This window comes from Grampus griseus, assembly GCF_964374135.1.
Source record: "Grampus griseus genome assembly, chromosome: X".
NCBI classification, from domain to species: domain Eukaryota; kingdom Metazoa; phylum Chordata; class Mammalia; order Artiodactyla; family Delphinidae; genus Grampus; species Grampus griseus.
The window spans coordinates 15,785,963-15,805,910 of record NC_138999.1 but is presented as its reverse complement, the minus strand read 5'-3'; the positions used below and the strand labels follow the sequence as shown (position 1 = coordinate 15,805,910).

At 41.6% G+C, this 19,948-nt stretch overlaps 1 protein-coding gene across 3 annotated transcripts in view; it reads left to right on the top strand.

Moving 5' to 3' along the window:
• ADGRG2 (adhesion G protein-coupled receptor G2) overlaps positions 1-19,948 on the top strand; it is a gene marked incomplete at its 5' end in the record, with an annotated part of 73,927 nt that overhangs the window by 16,071 nt on the left and 37,908 nt on the right. For 2 of the 3 annotated variants that reach the window (XM_082681514.1, XM_082681515.1), the window contains 5 exons: positions 11,483-11,518; positions 14,768-14,815; positions 14,914-14,937; positions 16,605-16,643; positions 18,745-18,786. In XM_082681514.1, coding sequence (XP_082537640.1) covers positions 11,483-11,518; positions 14,768-14,815; positions 14,914-14,937; positions 16,605-16,643; positions 18,745-18,786 — 189 coding nt within the window. The remainder of the gene's footprint in view (positions 1-11,482; positions 11,519-14,767; positions 14,816-14,913; positions 14,938-16,604; positions 16,644-18,744; positions 18,787-19,948) is intronic. The other variant, XM_082681516.1, reaches the window with a different exon arrangement.

Here is a 19,948-nt window from a genome sequence, read left to right as displayed (position 1 = left end):
GAGCAACTAAGCCCGTGCGCCACAACTACTGAGCCTGAGCTCTAGGGTCCACGAGCCACAAGTACTGAGCCTGCATGCCACAACTACTGAAGCCCACGCACCTAGAGCCCATGCTCTGCAACAAGAGAAGCCACCGTGATGAGAAGCCTGCGCATCGCAATAAAGAGTAGTCCCCGCTCGATGCAACTAGAGAAAGCCCATGTGCAGCAACAAAGACCCAGTGCAGCCAAAAAAAAAATAAATAAATGAATTTAAAAAATTAAAAAAAATAATAATTACAACTTACTGTTGGAACTGTGATAAAAATACTTTGTAAATGTAATATAATTTCCTTCAAAGCAAGCACCCCCATTTTTACAGTTGAAGAAATATAAGCAGAGAAATGTCAGAAACTTACTCGAGGCAGAGCAAGGATTTGGACCTCTCTCTCAAGAGCCTAGTCTCTTAATCACATTTAAAGTTGGTTAAGGAGGCATGCTCATTCATCCATTGGAAATATATGGACATGGGCCTTTTATCCACATGGAGATTACTAACTCAAGAGTTACACATTATTAAAAGTGAGGAGTTCCAGATCAGACTTCAAAGCTCATGACAAGCCAAAGACAATAGAAGGGGAAAACAGTAGAACAGGAGCCGCCAACATACAGAGGCCTAAGGGCCTCCTAAGCATCTTCTACCCAGAAGTGCTACAGCAGAGGTTAAGGTTTACACGGCTTCAAAACAGAGGGAACTCAAAAATACAACTTTTTCACCTAAGGATGCAGCAAGAATATCCATAATTCAGCCGTTCTCTGTGGCTTTTACTAGTATGTCACTGTTTACGGAACTGGTTTGTCACACAGGAGTTCTACAGTTGGGGATCATGAAAAAACACGATATGGATGTTAGCTAGGAGCAAAGCTGGGGAAGTGAGTCACAAAGAAGGGGGGATTCATATCAGCCTCAGAGTGGCAAGGACTCCCCCTCCTCTGATTCATATTGATTCCCTGACTTTTGACCTAGTCAATATGAGGGCAAAGAACTGGAGAAAAAATGACTGGGGAGAGTGATTTTAGCATTAATTTTGACCTATCATTAGTTTAATGGGTATCATTACTCTACAACACTCAAATTAAGTCTGATGTGGCAGAGACTGGCTGGCAGCTCACCAAAGCTTTCTTCCTTAGCACACAGCTAGACTACATTTCCCAGCCTCCCTTGCAGTTAGAAGTGGCCATGTGGCTGAGTTCTGGCCAGTGGGTGTGGGGAGAAATGATGTTTGCCACTTCCGGGCTTAGCCATTAAAAATCTCTCACCTGGGGCTTCCCTGGTGGCGCAGTGGTTGAGAGTCCGCCTGCCAATGCAGGGGACACAGGTTCGTGCCCCGGTCCGGGAAGATCCCACATGCCGCGGAGCGGCTGGGCCCGTGAGCCATGGCCGCTGAGCCTGCGCGTCCGGATCTTGTGCTCCGCAACGGGAGAGGCCACAACAGTGAGAGGCCCGCGTACCGCAAAAAAAAAAAAAAAAAAAAAAAAAAAAAGTCTCCCACCTGTTTGCCTGGCTGGATGTTGCTCTCCAGAGCAAACTTGGAATCTTCATGTTGAAAATGGCAGTGCCTCTGTCAGCCTGGGTTCCTGAATGATTGCATGGAGCAGATGCTGCTCTCTCTGTCCCACCCTACCCTCCACTCTAGGCTGCTGATTGGACTTCACACCTGGAAAATTAACTTTTTTTTTTAAGTGTCTGAGATTTCAGCGTTTATTTATTGTAGCAACTTGCCTTACCTTAACTAATGAGGCAGGGTAGTTGTTACATCTCATTCATTCTGCCATTGGAAGGTGGGGTGGGATGGGCTAGGCATCCCTTCTTTCTTGAGATCATGTATGAACCCAGGTTCATACAATCTAAGAAAGCTGGAGGAGGCTATTCTGGGCACTACCAGATTATCACTGTCCAATCAGGAGAGAGTCATTTGTAGTCAGGGGACTCCACCAGAGCTGCCCACTCCCTTTGTGCCAACCCAGGCCACTGGGACCTCCACAATGTGGTATAAGGTTAAGACTACAGGCTCTGGACTTCCTGGGGTCAAGTCTTACCTCTGCCATTTATTAACTCTGACTGTACCAAGGTATTTAATCATTGTGCTTCAGTTTCCTTATCTGTAAAGTAGCAGTATCTCTCTCATAGAGTTATATGCAGATTAAATGAGTTAATGCATGTAAAACAGATGGCTGAAATGCATTTGACACGTTGTAAGAACTCCGTAAAAACTATAGCCGTCATCACTAGAGACCAGCATGATCTAATAGAAATTTTTGTGATAATGGAAGTGTTCTATATGTGTCCAGTACGGTAGCCACCAACCACATGTGGCCACTGACCACTTGAAATGTGACTGAGAAACTGAATTTTAAATTTTATTTAACTTTAAATTTAAATAGCCACACGTGGGTAGTGGCTACCATGTTGAACAGTACAGCTATAGGCCATTTGTTCTAATTGCTTCAGAATTTTTTGAATTAGTGGTTTTGGGTTTTTTTTGGATATATACCCAGGAGTGGAATTGCTGGGTCATATGGTAGTTCTATTTTTAGCTTTTTGAGAAACCTCCCTGCTGTTTTCCACAGTGGCTGCACCAATATACATTCCCACCAACCGTACGAGGGTTCCTTTTTCTCTACATCCTCGCCAACATTTGTTATTTGTTAACCTACCTGCCGCACTTGAGGGATTCAGAGCAATGTCATCTGCACTGTTGGGGTTTGATAGGTTAACTATTCTGCTTCTCCCTCACCGCAACATCCCCTACATCCTCTCATCTTACCTTAGAAGTGTCTGTTGAACCTCTCTTTTCATGCCAGCTTCCCAAGCACCGGTTCAAGTCGTCATCATGTCTTGGCTAATCTACTGCAGTAGCCTGCTGTCTGGCCGTCCCACTATAGATCACCCTCCTCGTTTATTTCATAGCTATGTAAAAAAAATATTGTTCTGTGCCAGGGGCTGGGGAGGATGGGGAGTCCGTTGTGCAGCCAAGTCCTTACCTTAGGCTCCGCACCCCCGGAGGACCTAAGCTAAGATGCCAAGGGGGTCACTGCTCACCTGTGAGCTGGCAAAGAGTGGCGTGATCTGAGGGAGACTGGAAGAGTTTCTGTACCCTACCCACTGGTGCCCCACCCCCCCACTTCCAGGTGCTTCTGCACTTAAACATCTACCACAGGGAACTCTCACTACCCATAAATGACAGGTGCTTTGGAGTGAAAGAACATGTCAGCTGACTAACAGCAGAATCAGCCGAGACACTAGTGGGCATCCGGGAGGAGAGGGGCACCCAGGCAAATGTTGCTTTCCTTAAGCTGGATCTCTTCGGGAGGAAACGGAGATAGCCCTGGAGTGTGCATTCTCTATGGGGGCCACTTCGCCCCCATGGGAATGAAAATTGGTTCTTGGGGGCCAAAAACATTTATTTGTTTTTTTGGCTGCGTTGGGTCTTCATTGCTGCGCGCAGGCTTTCTCTAGTTGCGGCGAACCGGGGCTACTCTTCGTTGTGGTGCACGGGATTCTCATTGCGGTGGCTTCTCTTGCTGCATAGCACGGACTCTAGGCGCGTGGGCTTCAGTAGTTGTGGCGCACGGGCTCAGTAGTTGTGGCTTACGGGCTCTAGAGCGCAGGCTCAGTAGTTGTGACGCATGGGCTTAGTTGCTCCGCGGCATGTGGGATCTTCCCGGACCAGGGCTCAAACCCGTGTCCCCTGCATTGGCAGGTGGATTCTTAACCACTGCATCACCAGGGAAGTCCCAAAATCTTACATATTACACAGGGCTGGGACTTGGATGAGGCAAGTGAGGGGTCTAGGGCACAGAATGTTAGGAGACACCCCCTCTTAGGGCTGTGTGTGTGTGTGTACACACATACATAAATACACGCATACATAAATATATACATACTGTTTGGATGGCAAGGAGTGTTGTGGGTAAGGGAATGGAAAGGGTCGGGCAAAGGGGGAAAGTGTTGTGATTTTAAATAGAGTGGTCTGGATCAGTCTCTCAGAGAAGGTGATATTTGAGCAACATTTGAAAGAGGCAGCAGGGCAAACCAAGGGGTTCTCTGTGGGAAAAGTATTTCAGGCAGAGGGAGCAGCAAGTGCAAAGGCCCTGAGGTGGGACTATGCCCAGTGTGTTGGAGGAACAGCAGGGACACCAGAGTGGTTGGGTGAGGGGAGAGGAGGGGGAGATGAGGTCTGGATAGAGGGCCATGTTTCACGGGCATGTGGGGAGATTCCATGAAGAAGCATGGGTATAATGCCACTGTAATAAGTGTTCAATAGAGGCCAGTTTGCCTCTCTCCCTCCCTGCCCCCTGAAACACTAAGCAGTATTTACCTTTCAGACTGAAAAAGCTCCAGAAGCTACCAGCCTTCAGAAGTAGAGTGAACCCAAGTTGTGGCTAGCATTTTATAATGGAAAGCACAACCCAAATACTCCATTATCTGCACTGGCCTTGACGGGCAGCCTAGATTACTGTCTATGTGTCTAACTTCAGGGGGGCTGGGAAGGGGGGATGATGCCCTAAAACCCCCACCTGTCAGAAACAGTTTATTTCAAGGCTCTCCTCCTTCCTAAAGTATACATCCCTCCCAGTGGAATGGGGTGGGTGGCCAGCAGGTCAGTGGCTCTTCACTGTTTTAGACCACAGCCCAAGATGAGAAGCAGCCCAGTATAGTGGGGCTGGAAAGCCTAGGCTCAGATCCTAGCTCTGTCCCTTTACTACACACGTTATTTGACCTCCCTGTGCCTCGGTTTCCCCATCTGTAAAATGGGGTAACTTGCCTCGTATTGTTGTTATGAGGACTAAATGAGTTAATATTTATGAAGTGCCTGGTCACAGTAATGCTATATACATGCTTGTTAATTTAAAATAGAGTCCCTTTTGGGACTCTACTGTTCCCAGAAAAAAATACATATGAATACACACAAATTTGCATTCTATTCTAGGGCATTTATGGACACTCCAAAATGCATCTCCTAGATCCTCAAGGGAGGGACTGTGTTAACCTCTGAGAGAGGCCAGATCATTTCTGGAGGGGTTAAGGGGCGAGAGGGCGGGTGAGTGGTACCGTGTGAGGACGGGAGAGGAGCAAGACCCAGGGGCTGGGGAATCAAGGCCACGTTTCACCCACTTCCCGTTTTGGCCACGGCCCACCTAGAATTGCCAATCGTTTGCACTTTGGGAAAATCCGCCAGCTAGGAGGTGAAGTTTTCTTTAGGGATGTCATTATCAATTGTTTAATAAAAACGTTGTGTCAGAGTATTTATTGAGCACTGTGACGTGAGATGGTCACAGCTCAAGTAAACACATTTTGGCTGTGCCGAAGTAGAAATGTTTTCAGTCATTTTGTTGGTTCTGTAGTAAAATCTGAAAAATACAGTTCTTGTAAGAGTGTCTGTTGTCCCAAGCCCTGGAGAGCCACTGTCATAATAATTTTGTTTTGTTTGGGGTTCCTGTATAAGAGTGCCTAGGCGTGGCACCTTGTTTTGAATCATCTCTCTATGGAACAGTAATTCAATCCAGAGAAGGACTGTCACCGGATTACAAATTTTAGTTGGTTCTAAAACATTCATGCAAGGGGGGCTAGTTGTATTCTCTTTAGATCCACTCCTAGAAGATTAAGCCTTTATCTTTCCCATCCAACTTCGGGGAGAATGTGCTGGGTGTAAAGAGAACCAACTGTCTGACGTTTTAAGTCTTACATCTCCCACATATCAAATAGCAGAAGAAAAATGAAAACCTCAGAACCCTCAGACATGACCTTGTATGTCTTGGGTGCAGGTTATTCGGGAGGTGATCCCAGGAATCAGGAGTGAGCGAGCAGGGAGAGGGCATTAGGAAGAGGAAAGGCTGATAAAGGGTACGGTATTGAGATCATTGCTGTAGGCAACGTTTGTGATACGGCAGTTGAATGGCCATTTTAGTATACGTTTAGAAGATCTGTTAAGCAAGCTACCTGCTGTGATTGGCAGTTATAGCTATGATTCCAAAGTACAGATTCTGAACCATAGCCATCTAAGAAGTATTCTCAAGTCTTTCCTTCATGGACTCTGCCTCATTGCTCTCAGATCTTTTGCCCATCTTTCCCCTGCTGTGCTTTGTATCACAGGGACCTGACCCCTTGCAATATTTGCATTAAATTGATGCTCTTGAACTGCCTGTCATATATTCATGACTGCTGGAGACTCCTTAATGATGTCATCAGTCAATGCAAACATGCAAAGCCCTGCACTGGATTCCTGGAGGATAGTAAAGAATCAGGCAGCTTAGCATTTAGTTGGGAAAACAAGACATACAGTGGAAAAAGTTAAATAACAGTGCCTAACAGTATATGTCCAAATGCCAAGTGAATGGTGTAGCCAATGAATAAACTTTAAGATACTAAGAGGAAAGAGCCGTCTCCATCAGTTTCATGCCAGGGCATGCTTTAGGGGGCTGGAGAGCTGACAGAAAGGGGTCATCTAAAACTTCCAATTTTGGAAGGGTAAGAATTTGGAATTTTATTTGAAATCTCCTAATTCTTAAATGTTGGTAAGAAATTCAAACTTTCAAAAACTTCAGTGTGAGTTCCATCGTGTGGGCAAGATAGAACTCGTCGGGGAGCTGAGCTGGGATTGGGAGCCAATGGTGTGCGTGCGGGGGATGGTTTACTGAGTTGGGTGAGAAGTCAGACGCAAAGAACGTTAAGATCCTTGCCAATGAGAAGGTTCTGGGTTCTAATATTTCACTTATATGTGAGGCGATCAAGATCTGGGCTTAGAAGGGGGCAGTGGGCATGGGAAGAAAGGAGAGGTAAGAGAGAGATTAGGGAATATTAATACCCTCCATTTATGTACTAGTTTATGGTCTACACAGTTTGTCATTGGAGGTAGGATAGAATAGAGGCCCAGAGGGTAAGCTTTGAAGTCAGACTGCCTGGGTTCATATCCCAGCTCTACAGTGAATTCCCACGGAGGCCTGGAACAATTCACGGAACCTCGCGCAGCCTCAGTTTCTCAAGCGCTAAAAAGGACTGATGCTAAGGAATCCACATATTTCACAGAGTCGTTGGCTGATTTTAAATAATAAAATGTGCAGGAAGCTCTTCGTGCGTTAAGCCTGGCTCACAGGAAGCATCAATCAGTGTTCACTCTTACTGTCATCACACACATCATTTCTCTTTAATCCTTGCAACAGCTCCCTGTTAGGGTGAGAAGAATGCACAGGATGGATGACGGAATCTGTGGGTGGGATGGGAGGTGGGGAACAGGAGGAGTCAGGAGCGATGGCCAGAGCGTTGGCCTTCGGTTTGTAGACTCAGCTGTATTGCTGAAACTGACTCTAGTTTTCTGGGCCCTTCACTTAACCCCTGTGGGATTTTTCTTCCTAAAGTGTGGTTCCTTGCAAGTCATATTCTCCATAATTTAAAAAAAACTGGATTTTTGAGTATGTAGGAAGAATAATGGCTCCCCAAAGATGTCCCCTTCTAATGCCTCAAACCTGTAACTATGTTGCCTTACACGACAAAAGGGATTTTGCAAATGTGATTAAAGCTCAGGACTGGGAGATGGGGAGGTGATCGTGGATTGCCTGGGTGCTCCCGGTCTAATCACTCGAGTTCTTAAAAGTGGAAGAGGAAGGCAGAAGAGTGAGTCAGACGGATGCTGCATGAGAAGGACTCCCCCTACCCCATCCCACTGTTGCTAGCTTTGAAGATGGAGGAATGGGGCCAAGAAATGTGGGTGGCTTCTAGAATCGAGGAATGGCCCTCAATTTATAGCCAGCAAGAAAATGAGGACCTAGGTCCTCCAACTGCAAGGAACTGAATTCTGCCAGTTATCCAAATAAGGAGGACACAGGTTCTCCCCCAGAGCCTCCAGAAAGGTGTGCAGCCTGTTGACACCCTGATTTTAGTCTGGTGAGACCCATGTTGGACTAATGACCTACAGAACTCTAACGTAACAAGTTTGCATTGTCTTAAACCACTAAGTTCATGGTAATTTGTTACAGCAGCAACAGGAAACTAATATACTGAATTTTCCAGTTTCAGTTGTTTGGCTGGTGTTACCAGAGGTCCATCAAATTCAAGAATGATATGGAAATGCTGTGGGGCGATGGGGGACAAGGTCTTGGATATATGGGATTGGAGAGGCAATGACAGTAAGGCATTCACATGGCAGTGCTCAGACCACACTTGATCATGTGGGATTGGATTTGGGGAGGTGGTAGCAGTAAATTTGAAAGAATGTGCCAGGGAGGCGATGTAGGGAAAGAGACCCCGTTGAGGGGGGCCACTTTCTTGAGTTGCCAGTTCCTCTGTTTGGCGTCCATTCGAAGCTTAGGCATGCCAAACTCCTGGTCATCATAATTGCAATATACGGACTTTGTTTTAAAAAATCACTAGGGGGTCATATTGAGTAAATTTTATAGACAGCTCACAATTTTATTTATGGATTTATATCGAGACTTCAATAAATGAATAATGCTTTAAATTTTGCTCTTTGTAAGTTTCCAAAGGAAAATCTGAAAAATTTAAATGTTTTTCCTTTCTTTGCTTGCGAATCTTTTTTTTTTTTTTTTTTTTGCGAATCTTTTTAACAATGGAAATGTTTTGTCTCCTAAGAGTGACATGGAACTCAAATATATGACTCACTGGAAATGCCGACCACCTCCTTGGTTTTAACAAATGAGAAGTGAGTTAGGAGAGAGCCCAAGAAAAACAGAGGCTGATACTCAGGAAAATGTAAGGCCTATGGGACGTCTCTATGTGGCACCAAGAGGAGTGATGTGGAGCGTTATAATGAGAGACAGAAAAAGTGAATAAAATGTTAGTCACTGAGTAATCGGGCCCCTAGAAGAAAAAAAAATGCCAAAAGACAAAAAGCGGACAATAACAGTTTAAAAACCTTTAACTTTTATTTACTGGGTTCCCTCCCTTCATCAGTGTAGGTCTCTGCTGGGAGCCCTGTAGGCTGGGCTGGGCTGGCCCTTCATCTATGTGTTTTTTTTTTTTTTTTTTTTGCTGTACGCGGGCCTCTCACCGTTGGGGCCTCTCCCGTTGCGGAGCACAGGCTCCGGACGCGCAGGCTCCGCGGGCCATGGCTCACGGGCCCAGCCGCTCCGCGGCACGTGGGATCCTCCCGGACCGGGGCACGAACCCACGCCCCCTGCATCTGCAGGCGGACTCTCAACCACTGCGCCACCAGGGGAGCCCTGATCTATATTTTGATAAGGTTTTACCTCTTGATTGTGAATCCATGCCTATCAAACCTGTCTACCCAGAGATGGCCAACCAGGAAAGTTCCTTCTCTACTCTGGCTCTCCTATTACCCTTGAGTTGTCCATTTCCTCTAGCATCTAAGAAAGAGGTAAAACTCAGATGAGCCCCTTTCCCTGTGGGTATACAGCTCTTGTCAAAGGATTTAGCAATGGAGAAGGTTGAACAATTGGTGATTCTGGTCAGCCACCGGGCAAAATTGAAAAGGAAGCAGTATTAGCCCCTGTTGCCCTTCAGCATCACTCTCCATCCCTCTTCCCTGGTACTCAACTCTTCCTCAGTGCCTTCATGCTGTTCCCTGCCTGTGCCACGCTCCCACACCACTCTACCTCACCTGCCTAAACTGATGTGTCATTTTCAAGTAGCCCATATTGAATGTTGATTCTTCCCGGAAATTTTCAACATGGCCCAGTATGGTAGGTCTTTGCTACATAATCAGAAGACTTCAGCCAATTGGAATTAATTCATACTAAGCTGTGAATGACTGATTTCCCCTTAGTGCTCCCAGGAGCATTCTCAAAATTAAACTCCTGTTAATTCAACAGACTCTTTGATTGGTGGGATATTTAAGGTAGCATGAGGGATATATTGAAGGACAGAGACTAAGAAGAGGCAATGCCAATTAAGTTAGGGCATCAAGACACTAACTACTCTGCGCCAACCACTGGAGCACTCATTCAGTCCTGCTTTCAAGAAGAACTGTGTTTTAATTATACCAGAAAATAATCAGTACCCTACCACCATTTAAGGAAAATAGGCTCCTGGAAGCTACCAGGTATGTTTCACTGTGCAATTTTAGTTTCTAAGTATACTTATTCTTTCTTTTTAATTGTATCTCAAGATACCACTATGGAAATAACCATTCCTTTGTAATTAAAAACAGTTTAAGAATTTATAAGGTAATACCCCATTGGGTGAGAGTTTGCGAAAGTAACACTCTGATGTACTGCAAAGAGTGGTATAAATTGGTTTGTTTTCTGTAAGGCATCTTGGCAATCAAAATTCATGGAATTTCTGAAAGAAATAGCAAGTATGTATGCAAAAATTTACCAAGAGGATTTCTTGCAGCGTTGTTTGTAATCATGAAAAACTGTGCACACTAAAATGTCCATCAAAAGGAAATTTGTTATATAAATTAATGGTACATCCAATCAATGAAATGCTATGCAGTCATTACAAAATGGTATTGGGGAAAATTATTTAATGATACTGAACAATGTTCAGGATATAGTGTCATGAGAAAAGCCAGGTTACAAGTAGTTTTAAGTGACATGATCTTTCTTATCGTACATATAAGTACATATGTATACACATACATTCATATATTTATATTCATATGTAGATATACATTAACACATAGAAAGAGAAAAGAATATATGTCACAATGTTAATGTCATTTATGTCTGGGTGGTAAAATTCTAGGTGGTTTTAATTTTCTTCTTTTTGTTTATCTGTAATTTCTGAAGTTTCTCCAATAAGTGTATTATTTTTCATAGAGAAAAAAATAGAATTACTTTTCTTTTAAGGAATTAGCATCCTCCCAAAATAAATAACACAGCAGTTCTTGTAGTTTATATACCCAGAGGTGTCTGATTGGCTTAATTAAAGGTATAAAGTCTGCGCTAATAGGTATAAAAAGAAGTACAGTTACGGGAAGTTTAATTTATGCAGATGTATACATTTACACATTCTAATGAACATTTGCCAACAACCGAAGTTCTTAGTCATCATTTTTATTTTAAAATGTACTAAACCATTATATAACAAAATATATAGAGTACCATCAACAGTTAAACTGGAAGAATTGCTTCACCAGAGATATGTCTTTGTGGAGAATTGAAAGAACTGATTAGGCTGTTGAAAATAATAGTAAATTAACATACTGCCCTCTTTTGGTAGCTATTTGCAACTCATTTTACATTCACTGCCGTTAAAGATGTTAATCTCCTACAAATTCACGTACAAACTAATTTTATTTACTTATACATTTTTTAATTGAAGTATAGTTGATTTACAATAATGTTGTGTTAGTTTCAGGTGTACAGCACAGTGATTCAGATATATATATATATTCTGTTTCAGATTCTTTTCCATTATAGGTTATTACAAGATACTGTAATAATTCCCTGTATTATACAGTAGTTCCCTGTTGTTTAATCTACAAACTAAACTAACTTTAAATCACCTTTTTCGTCAACAGAGCATGCTGATAATTCCAGTTTGTTGTCACCTTCTGGTAAGATCGTTATTTCATGACTTTGGGGGCATTTCAGCAAAATATTCTAAAAGTTCTCCATGCAGTGTCAGATACAGAAAAGTTGTTTTCTTCTATGAAGCTTAATTAAATTCTGTCATTAAACCTACTCCTGAAAAATCAAAGCAGACACAGACAACAGGATAGTCTATCAATCCCCCCCAGTTGCTAAAGAAAGCTAGGGACTAAGTTGTGGGTTTTCATCATGGCAACTGCTTCAGTTCTTCAGTGTTATTTTTAGTATTCTAGTTTATGTCTCCTGAAGAGTATCAAGGACATAAACATGCTAAATGTTTCTATATTTGAGGGCTGAGATGTTCTCTTAAATATACTTCCTCAGCACCCCACTGAATTAATATTTTTCAAAAGGCTTCTAAAGGCTTAGCACTCATGAGAATGGGAAGGCAAATCAATAAAGAGAAATTTATAACTAGGACCCGTCTTGGCAGGAACCAGGAGCTGAACCTGCATTCCAGACTGCTGGCTACAACGGGACCTCAGGGATAAAGTGGTCCCACCCCATCCCTTAGTTAATAACACGGTGCAGCCTGGAGAGGCTGAGTAACTTATCTAAGTTCACACGGCTTCTTGCCCTACATCACAGAGGCAGCACATGGCTTCTCTAACTCCTACTTCTGTGTTTCATTCTGTAACATATATACGATATAGTACAGAACAATCTTTTACGGTAAGGAGTGAGTCAACTCACATTGTCCTTAGTTGTGTGAAAATGAGCTTCTACTGTTATTAATTCATTTAACTAAAATTAGTAATGATCGCTATTACTGCTCATGCACATACTAAATGTCTGGGAGTCTTCCGACATCTCTTTTTGCTTCCAATCTTGCAGTATAGGGATCGTTATATTCATGTTATAGATGAGGAAACCGAGGGTCAGAGAGGATGAAACTTGCTCATGTTCACACATTCTCTGGAGCCACACTACTTGGGTTTGAATTTGGCCACCCCCCCGCCCCCCCACCTCCATTGCTATCTGTGTGGCTTTGGACAAGTTCCTTCACCTTTCTGTGCCTCAGTTTTTTCATCTGTAAATTGAAGAGAATAGCAGTACTCGCTTCATAGGGAAGTTGTGAAGATGAAATGAGATAACACATGTGCCTAGCACAGAGTAAACCCTCAGTAAGTAATAACGATCATTATTATTATGTTTTACAAATTTACTTATTTAAAATTTTATTTATTTATTTATTTTCGGCTGCGTTGGGTCTTCGTTGCTGCGTGCGTGGACTTTCTCTAGTTGCGGTGAGCAGGGGCTACTCTTCATTGCAATGCACTGGCTTCTCATTGCGGTGGCTTCTCTCGTTGTGGAGCACGGGCTCTAGGTGTGTGGGCTTCAGTAGTTGTGGTGTGCAGGCTCAGTAGTTGTGGCTTGCGGGCTCTAGAGCGCAGGCTCAGTAGTTGTGGCGCACGGGCTTGGTTGCTGCATGGCATGTGGGATCTTCCCAGACCAGGGCTCAAACCCGTGTCCCCTGCATTGGCAGACAGATTCTTAACCACTGTGCCACCAGGGAAGTCTCTGATCATTATTATTAAGTTATTAAGTAACAGGACAGAGATTCAAACCCAGGACTGCAAATCTCCAAAGCCCAAGCTCTTTTAACTAAGCCAGTTTGCCCCCTTGTTATTAAACTTCTAGGATAAAATGAACCACTGTATTTTTCTTCTGCTGCAGTAGCCTTCTCAGACTTAATCATGGTGATATCTTTGCAAAACTCTGTTTGCATGGAATGAGGTCGAGGGTTTGGAGGCACACAATGATGCCAGGCACAGCCCCAGGGCCCCAGGGGAAAGCCAGCACACATCCAGGGATGGACAGGCGGCTGTGCCTGCAGGCCTCTTTGGATGGTGTCACCCATTCCTCTCCAATCAGAAAAATGAATAGCCATTGATTAAAAACCACCTTTGGGCAATTGTATTGTTCTGCCCCAAGAGCAAAGGATTCCATACCCAGGCTTTGAATCTTATTGCTCAGGAACTGTCTTACTTCTCAAGAAATATACTTGGTAATTTAAAAAAATGACAAAATTTGGAAGGAATAATGTAGGACAGACAGGGTGTGTGTGTTTCAGCCAACGCATGATTGGTCTAAAACAGACAGGCCAGCCAAGCGCCTCGACACACCCAAATGTTGTCCTTACCAGCTGAATATCAGGCTCCCTATTGCAAAGCTCAGTTTAGTTGTAAAATGTTTACTTGTCCTGTGTATACGGAGAGGTCAAGCCATTGGATCTTTTTAATATTTAAACATGCAAAGTGTGTGCAGTAGACTGACCTCTTAGCATAAATAGAGTTATTCCACAGGAAATTTACAACCTGATTGTCTTAATAGCAGCCATATTTTATTTTATTATTTTTTTTAATTAAAAAATATTTTAGCTATGTTGGGTCTTCGTTGCTGTGCATGGGCTTTCTCTAGTTGCGGCGAGCGGGGGCTGCTCTTCATTGAGATGCACGGGCTTCTCGTTGCAGTGGCTTCTCTTGTTGCGGAGCGCGGGCTCTACGCATGCGGGCTTTAGTAGTTGTGGCATGCGGGCTCAGTAGTTGTGGCGCACGGGCTTAGTTGCTCCGTAGCATGTGGGATCTTCCTGGACCAGGGCTCGAACCCGTGTCCCCTGCACTGGCAGGCGGATTCTTAACCACTGCACCACCAGGGAAGTCCCAGCAGCCATATTTTAAAATAACTTACCAGGAAGTTGTGTTAGGTAGTACAGTATTGAGTGATAGCAGTGTCATTTTTTTAAATCTTAAATTCATTATGAGAAAAGTTACCAGGTGTCATTATAAACAGAGTAGAACCTATGTGCCAATATGTTTCATAATTGTAGTGTGACAAATTATTAAACTATAAAATGTTTTCTAGGACTCTGTGGCTGAAAAATTTTGAAAGTAGTATGTCTCTATTTTGTTGTGGTTCCTAAAGTTATTTCCATAATATTCCATAGGTCAGAGCAAGCTTCGTGGTCATGAGTCTCATATTCTTTACCTGTAAAATGAAACAGTTGTACTCATTTCATCTCTTGGGTTCTTTCTTTATGATTTTCTGATTAAATGTATACTCACTGAGTGATTATGGGACTTGCAGATTTAACTACATGTTGGTCTGATAGCCTGTTTTCTACTTTTCATAATTATATCTCAAAAGTTTAACTCCTTAAAACTCAATAAATAATTGTTTCAAAGTATTAATTGGAATTTTTTTTTCTCCTGCAGCTGAATCATCTCTTGTTGGTTTTGTCCCCTACTCCAATGGTACTCCAGGCAAGATTTTGAAAAAATTTAAACCTATATTTACCCCAATTTGTTAAGTTTTTGATTTAATCATACCTTTGTCTTGTCATTTTTCCTTGGGTCAAAAGAGGTTGAAACTACAAGCTTAAATGGTAAGAATTTTTCTGTAGCAAGTGAAAATCGATAACCCTTAATATGAATATAAGTATAATGAATGGTGTTGAAGGTTTCCTTATTCAAATAACAAACACAAACAAACACAAAAAATCCCCCAGACCATCGACCCTGGAGAGCAACCTAAACTTTCTGGTTAAATGATAACATTCTTATTGTGGAAGGAGGACAGCCGTACACCATTCTAACTGTGCTGTGAAAGGAAAGAAATATCGATCACATTTTGAGAGCTCTACTTGCTCTCCAACACGATGCGAACACACTTTACAGGACAGATTGTTCAAATGGGGAAAGCACATCCAGTGACTTTAATGTGATTCACCCTAGATTTAGAGGCACAAAGTGTTCAGAGACAGCCTTTTTTTTTACAGATGATTTTATCAATTTTTAAATAGTATGAAATGAAAAAAAAATCTGGCTTCATGCTAGGGAAAAGGGCAAAGAATTGGGCTATAATCGAGGGAGGTGGGCAGGGCAGCACATTCTGTTCCCTTTCTCTGTGGGTAGACAGCCTTCCATCTTATTGCAGTCAAAAACCCAACACTTTTCACAATCCCTTAGTTAAGATGAAATCTCACCATGTGGTTGGTGGTTAAGGAGCTAAACAATCATAGATGCAACTCATGCCAATCAAAACTGGTTTAAATTCACATTTGGTCCAGTGGGAAGGAAAGACATTATCTTTTTTTTTTTTTTTTTGTGGTACGCAGGCCTCTCACTGTTGTGACCTGTCCCGTTGGGGAGCACAGGCTCCAGACACACAGGCTCAACGGCCATGGCTCATGGGCCTAGCCGCTCCGCGGCATGTGGGATCTTCCCGGACCGGGGCACGGACCCGTGTCCCCTGCATCGGCAGGTGGACTCTCAACCACTGCACCACCAGGGAAGCCCAAGACATTATCATTTTTATGTGCAATTACTTTTTACAGTGAAAAAACATCTTTAAAATAGCCTTGGCAGTAGTTTTTGGATCCCATTTGTGTGGGGTTTTTTTTTTTTAAGTGCAATAATATATTACAGGCCTTTTTTTCCCCCTTAAAGTTTCATCCAGAATAATAAATTCTAGAAGGATTTTCATTTAAAGAAATACCAATAGGGTAGATTTTAAATTGGATTTTAAGTGAAACGATCAAAATGAGATTTCCTTAAAAGTTCGTTGAATATCATGTTCAAGAACTCCAAATTTAAACTAGAATTTGTTAACGATTGTTTTATAAGAGTATACCTTTAGGTACAAATGCATTAAGCATCTATAGGGCTATGTATAATATTAAAGTTACTACTAACTACGGAAATGTCATATCCCTTAGAGACTTTCATTATAACAGAGAAAAAAAGGGGACAGAATATTAAACAACATAAATAGGTTTATTTAAATCTAATGATTATAGGAGTGCTGCTATGTTTTAGACACGTAAAACGTGTTCAGGAAACACATTTTTAAATGAATGAATACTTGCTGAGGAATGGTCTACGCGGGTTGGGGAATGGCTAGTGTCGTGAGGGGGTGGACCAGTTGGCTTTTGCAAAAGTCTCTAACTTCTCCAGGATTTGGGGAAAAGTGAAATGTTTAAGGAACTTAGGAAGATGCATGTATTTGTTAACCATGTCAATAGCCGTGCTAATTTTTATTATTTTATTTCAGATGCTACTTCGAGCGTATTATCTACTTTGAACAAAACAGGTAATGTCAAGTTATTTCTAAATATAATAACTTGTCTTCTGTGGCTTCTTGAGTTTCTCACTTGTGTGGTCTTCTGGGTTAGTAAAAGTTATCTCCTTGCCCATTTCCTATGACTCCAGCTGTTGATTTATTACTCGTTTTACTTTGACATTGAACTATAATTCTGGTGTCACCACACTCCTGAACTTCCAAACTCTTATGGCTATAGCACTCCATTTAAAATAACATTTACAATTTTTTTGATTACAGTAGTAATACATCTTAGCTCATAAAAAATGGGGAATATAGAAAAATGCAAAGAAGAAAATAGCAATCATCTTTAATGTTACTTTCATACGACTATTACTGTTAATAATTTGGTATATTTCCATTCAGTATCATATATATATATACACACTATGTATATATATATAACAAAATAGTCATAGTTTACATACATTTTTGTATCTTACCCTTTTGACTTCATATTAAATTATAAGTATTTTCCAGCATCCCTTACTATTAATGACTTGATAATATTCCGTCGTGTACCATGTGTGAACATTAAATTTGTTTCTACTTGTTTTTTTGTTGTTGTTGTTGCACTGCGCAGCATGCGGGATCTTAGTTCCTCAACCAGGGATGGAACCCGTGCCCCCTGCAGTGGGAGTGCAGAGTCTTAACCACTGGACTGGGAAGTCCCTGTTTCTGCTTTTTAAATAGAAATTGCTGCAGTGAACATCCTTGTGCCAACATCTTTGCATTTCTCCCTGATTTTTGTAGAATGCTCTTCAAGGATTGGACTTATTTGGGTCAGCATTATGAATATTTTAAGGCCCTTGATACCAATTGCCCAATTACTTTTTAGAAAAGTTGCACCCAACAACATTCCTGTCTGCAGTGGATGAGAATGTCTTTGTAACCGTACCTTTGCCTAGAGCTGAGACTATGTCATATACTATTAGATTTTCCTCTCAATTCCTTAGGTTCTATTTTGCATCTTTTCATATTTGTGAGGTTGAACACTTTTCCCCCAAGGATTTTTTTACTGGAATCAGAAGTTCATTTCACAGCTGTGTTTTGTTTGCTCTGGAAAGGAAAGTGTCAGGGCGAAACAAAATAATATATTAAAAGGATTCTTAATAGTAATGCAAAATGCTGTCAGCTTTTATAATTACCACCGATCATTGCCCATGGGTCTTTCACACACTGAAACAGAAGCTTGTCAATAACACATACAGACATGAGATTTCTGAAACTGTCAGGATAACGTCATCATTCTTAAGTGTTTCTCCAAGATCTGAGCTTTGTGTTTTCTTCAGAACTTGCTACTCACCCTAGGAGACAGACCTTCTTTGTAAGTCTGTGCCCGGAACACAGTCTCTTCTAACTGGCCATCCTTACAGTAAGGATTTCTGAGCCTGGTTCTCTATTATCTGGGAAATAAGCCATGGGCTCTGTTCCCAAAGCGTGTCGGGAAGATATTTCTAAGGTTCATTTCTTCAGAGTGTGTTAATATTTGCCTGTGAGTCATTGACTTGGAATAATTCTGTCCTGGTTCTGCTGTGAGCTTGTTGGATGACTGTAGTTGGATAGTCTCAGCCTCTCTGAGAATAATTTTATCTATCAATAATATTATATTATTATTATTAACTCCTAAAGAAGATAGGAGGACACTGTTGATATTCGGGTATAGTAGCAATATTTTGATAGTAGATCCTGTGTTTACTATTTCCATTCATTTTTATTCTGAATCACCTGCTCCTTACAACCTATCACCCGAAGGTCCTGATAGTGACTTAATTCTGCATATCTGAAGTGTAAGTTCACATTAATTTGTCTAGCAGCAGCGCATGGAAACTGCAGTAGAATTATGCAGGCAGTGGGGTAACAGGAATGATCTAACTGGGTAAATGTAGGAATCTGAATCCAGACCCACCCTCTGCCAATGCTATATGATCTGAGTATGTAATTCTCATTCATTCTGCTGCTGAGATGACCAATAGTGTCTTAAATGTGTCAACAGTTTGATTTTCTTAGCAGTTCACTAAAATGATACTCATGGCAAATTGTTTTTAAAAAATAACAATTCTGCTCTAATATTTAAATTGCTTCTTTGCAGAAAAAACTAAAATCACTATAGTAAAAACCTTCAATGCATCAGGTATGACTTATTATCAATATCAAGACTTTCTTTTTTTGTAACTAAAGTAAAATTAAACAAATGGCTGGTGTTTATGTTTTCTTTCTCTTTTTTCCTGTCTTTTAAAAATCAAATCTGTTCTTCACGTGTAGGTGTTTATGCACTGGGTACCTTAAATTGTACTAAGTGTTTGGGGTTATATAATAATGATCAGACACAATGCCCGCCCTCTAGAATCTTCTAGTCTATGAGGAGAGACAAGGCAAACAGGTAACCAGCATGAACATGTGTGCAGATAAAGGCAATGATTTCACAAGTGATTCTGACATGGATAAGAATCATGAGAGATAGAAGGGCTGGTGCTAATGATTATCAGTGAGATGCAATTTATGAAGGAAAGATTCTTAGAGGAGTGAACCTCAAACTCTTTTTAAATCAAATAAGGGATGTACTATTAAGTGCCTATTATAAGATTAAGGATACATGATTTGCTTAACAAAGGCTTCCAGTTGATTTAAAGCAGGGGTTGGCAAACTATGGCCTGTGGGCCAAATATGGCCCACCACCTGTTCTTGTAAATAAAGTTTTATTGGAACACTGCCATGCCCATTTGTTTACACATTGTCTATGGCTACTTTCCCGCCACAAGGAATAGTAGAGTAGCTGCAACAGAGACTATATGACACACAAAGCCTAAAATATTTACAATAGGGTTGGCCCATTACAGCCAGAGTTTTCTCGCTCATGATTTAAAGGCTGACTTGTGGCCATGTACTTGGAGGGAATTATGGATAACAGCCCTAACAATAGGAAAGAAAATTCTCAGTATGAATGAGTAGCAAAAGATACGCATCGCTGGAAACAAAGGTGCTACTAAAATTTCAAGAAAGATGAGAGATGGAGATGAGAGAATGAAAAGCTTAGTAAGCAATAGAACAATGTTTGACCAAGAACATTAAAGCATTACTATCCATAGTAATCTATAGTATTTGCATAGTGTATGTTTCCAGTGAGTTATGTCCATAAGCAAGTATATTTAAAATGAAATCTTTCTCTTTTGGTGTGGGTAACATTGCTGCAGAACAATATAGAAATCTACATGTCAGGTAACTTTTGGCACCTAAATTCAGTTCGCTCACAGAATCAAAACTCTTAGCTGAAACGTGATGCCTACACACCAAAT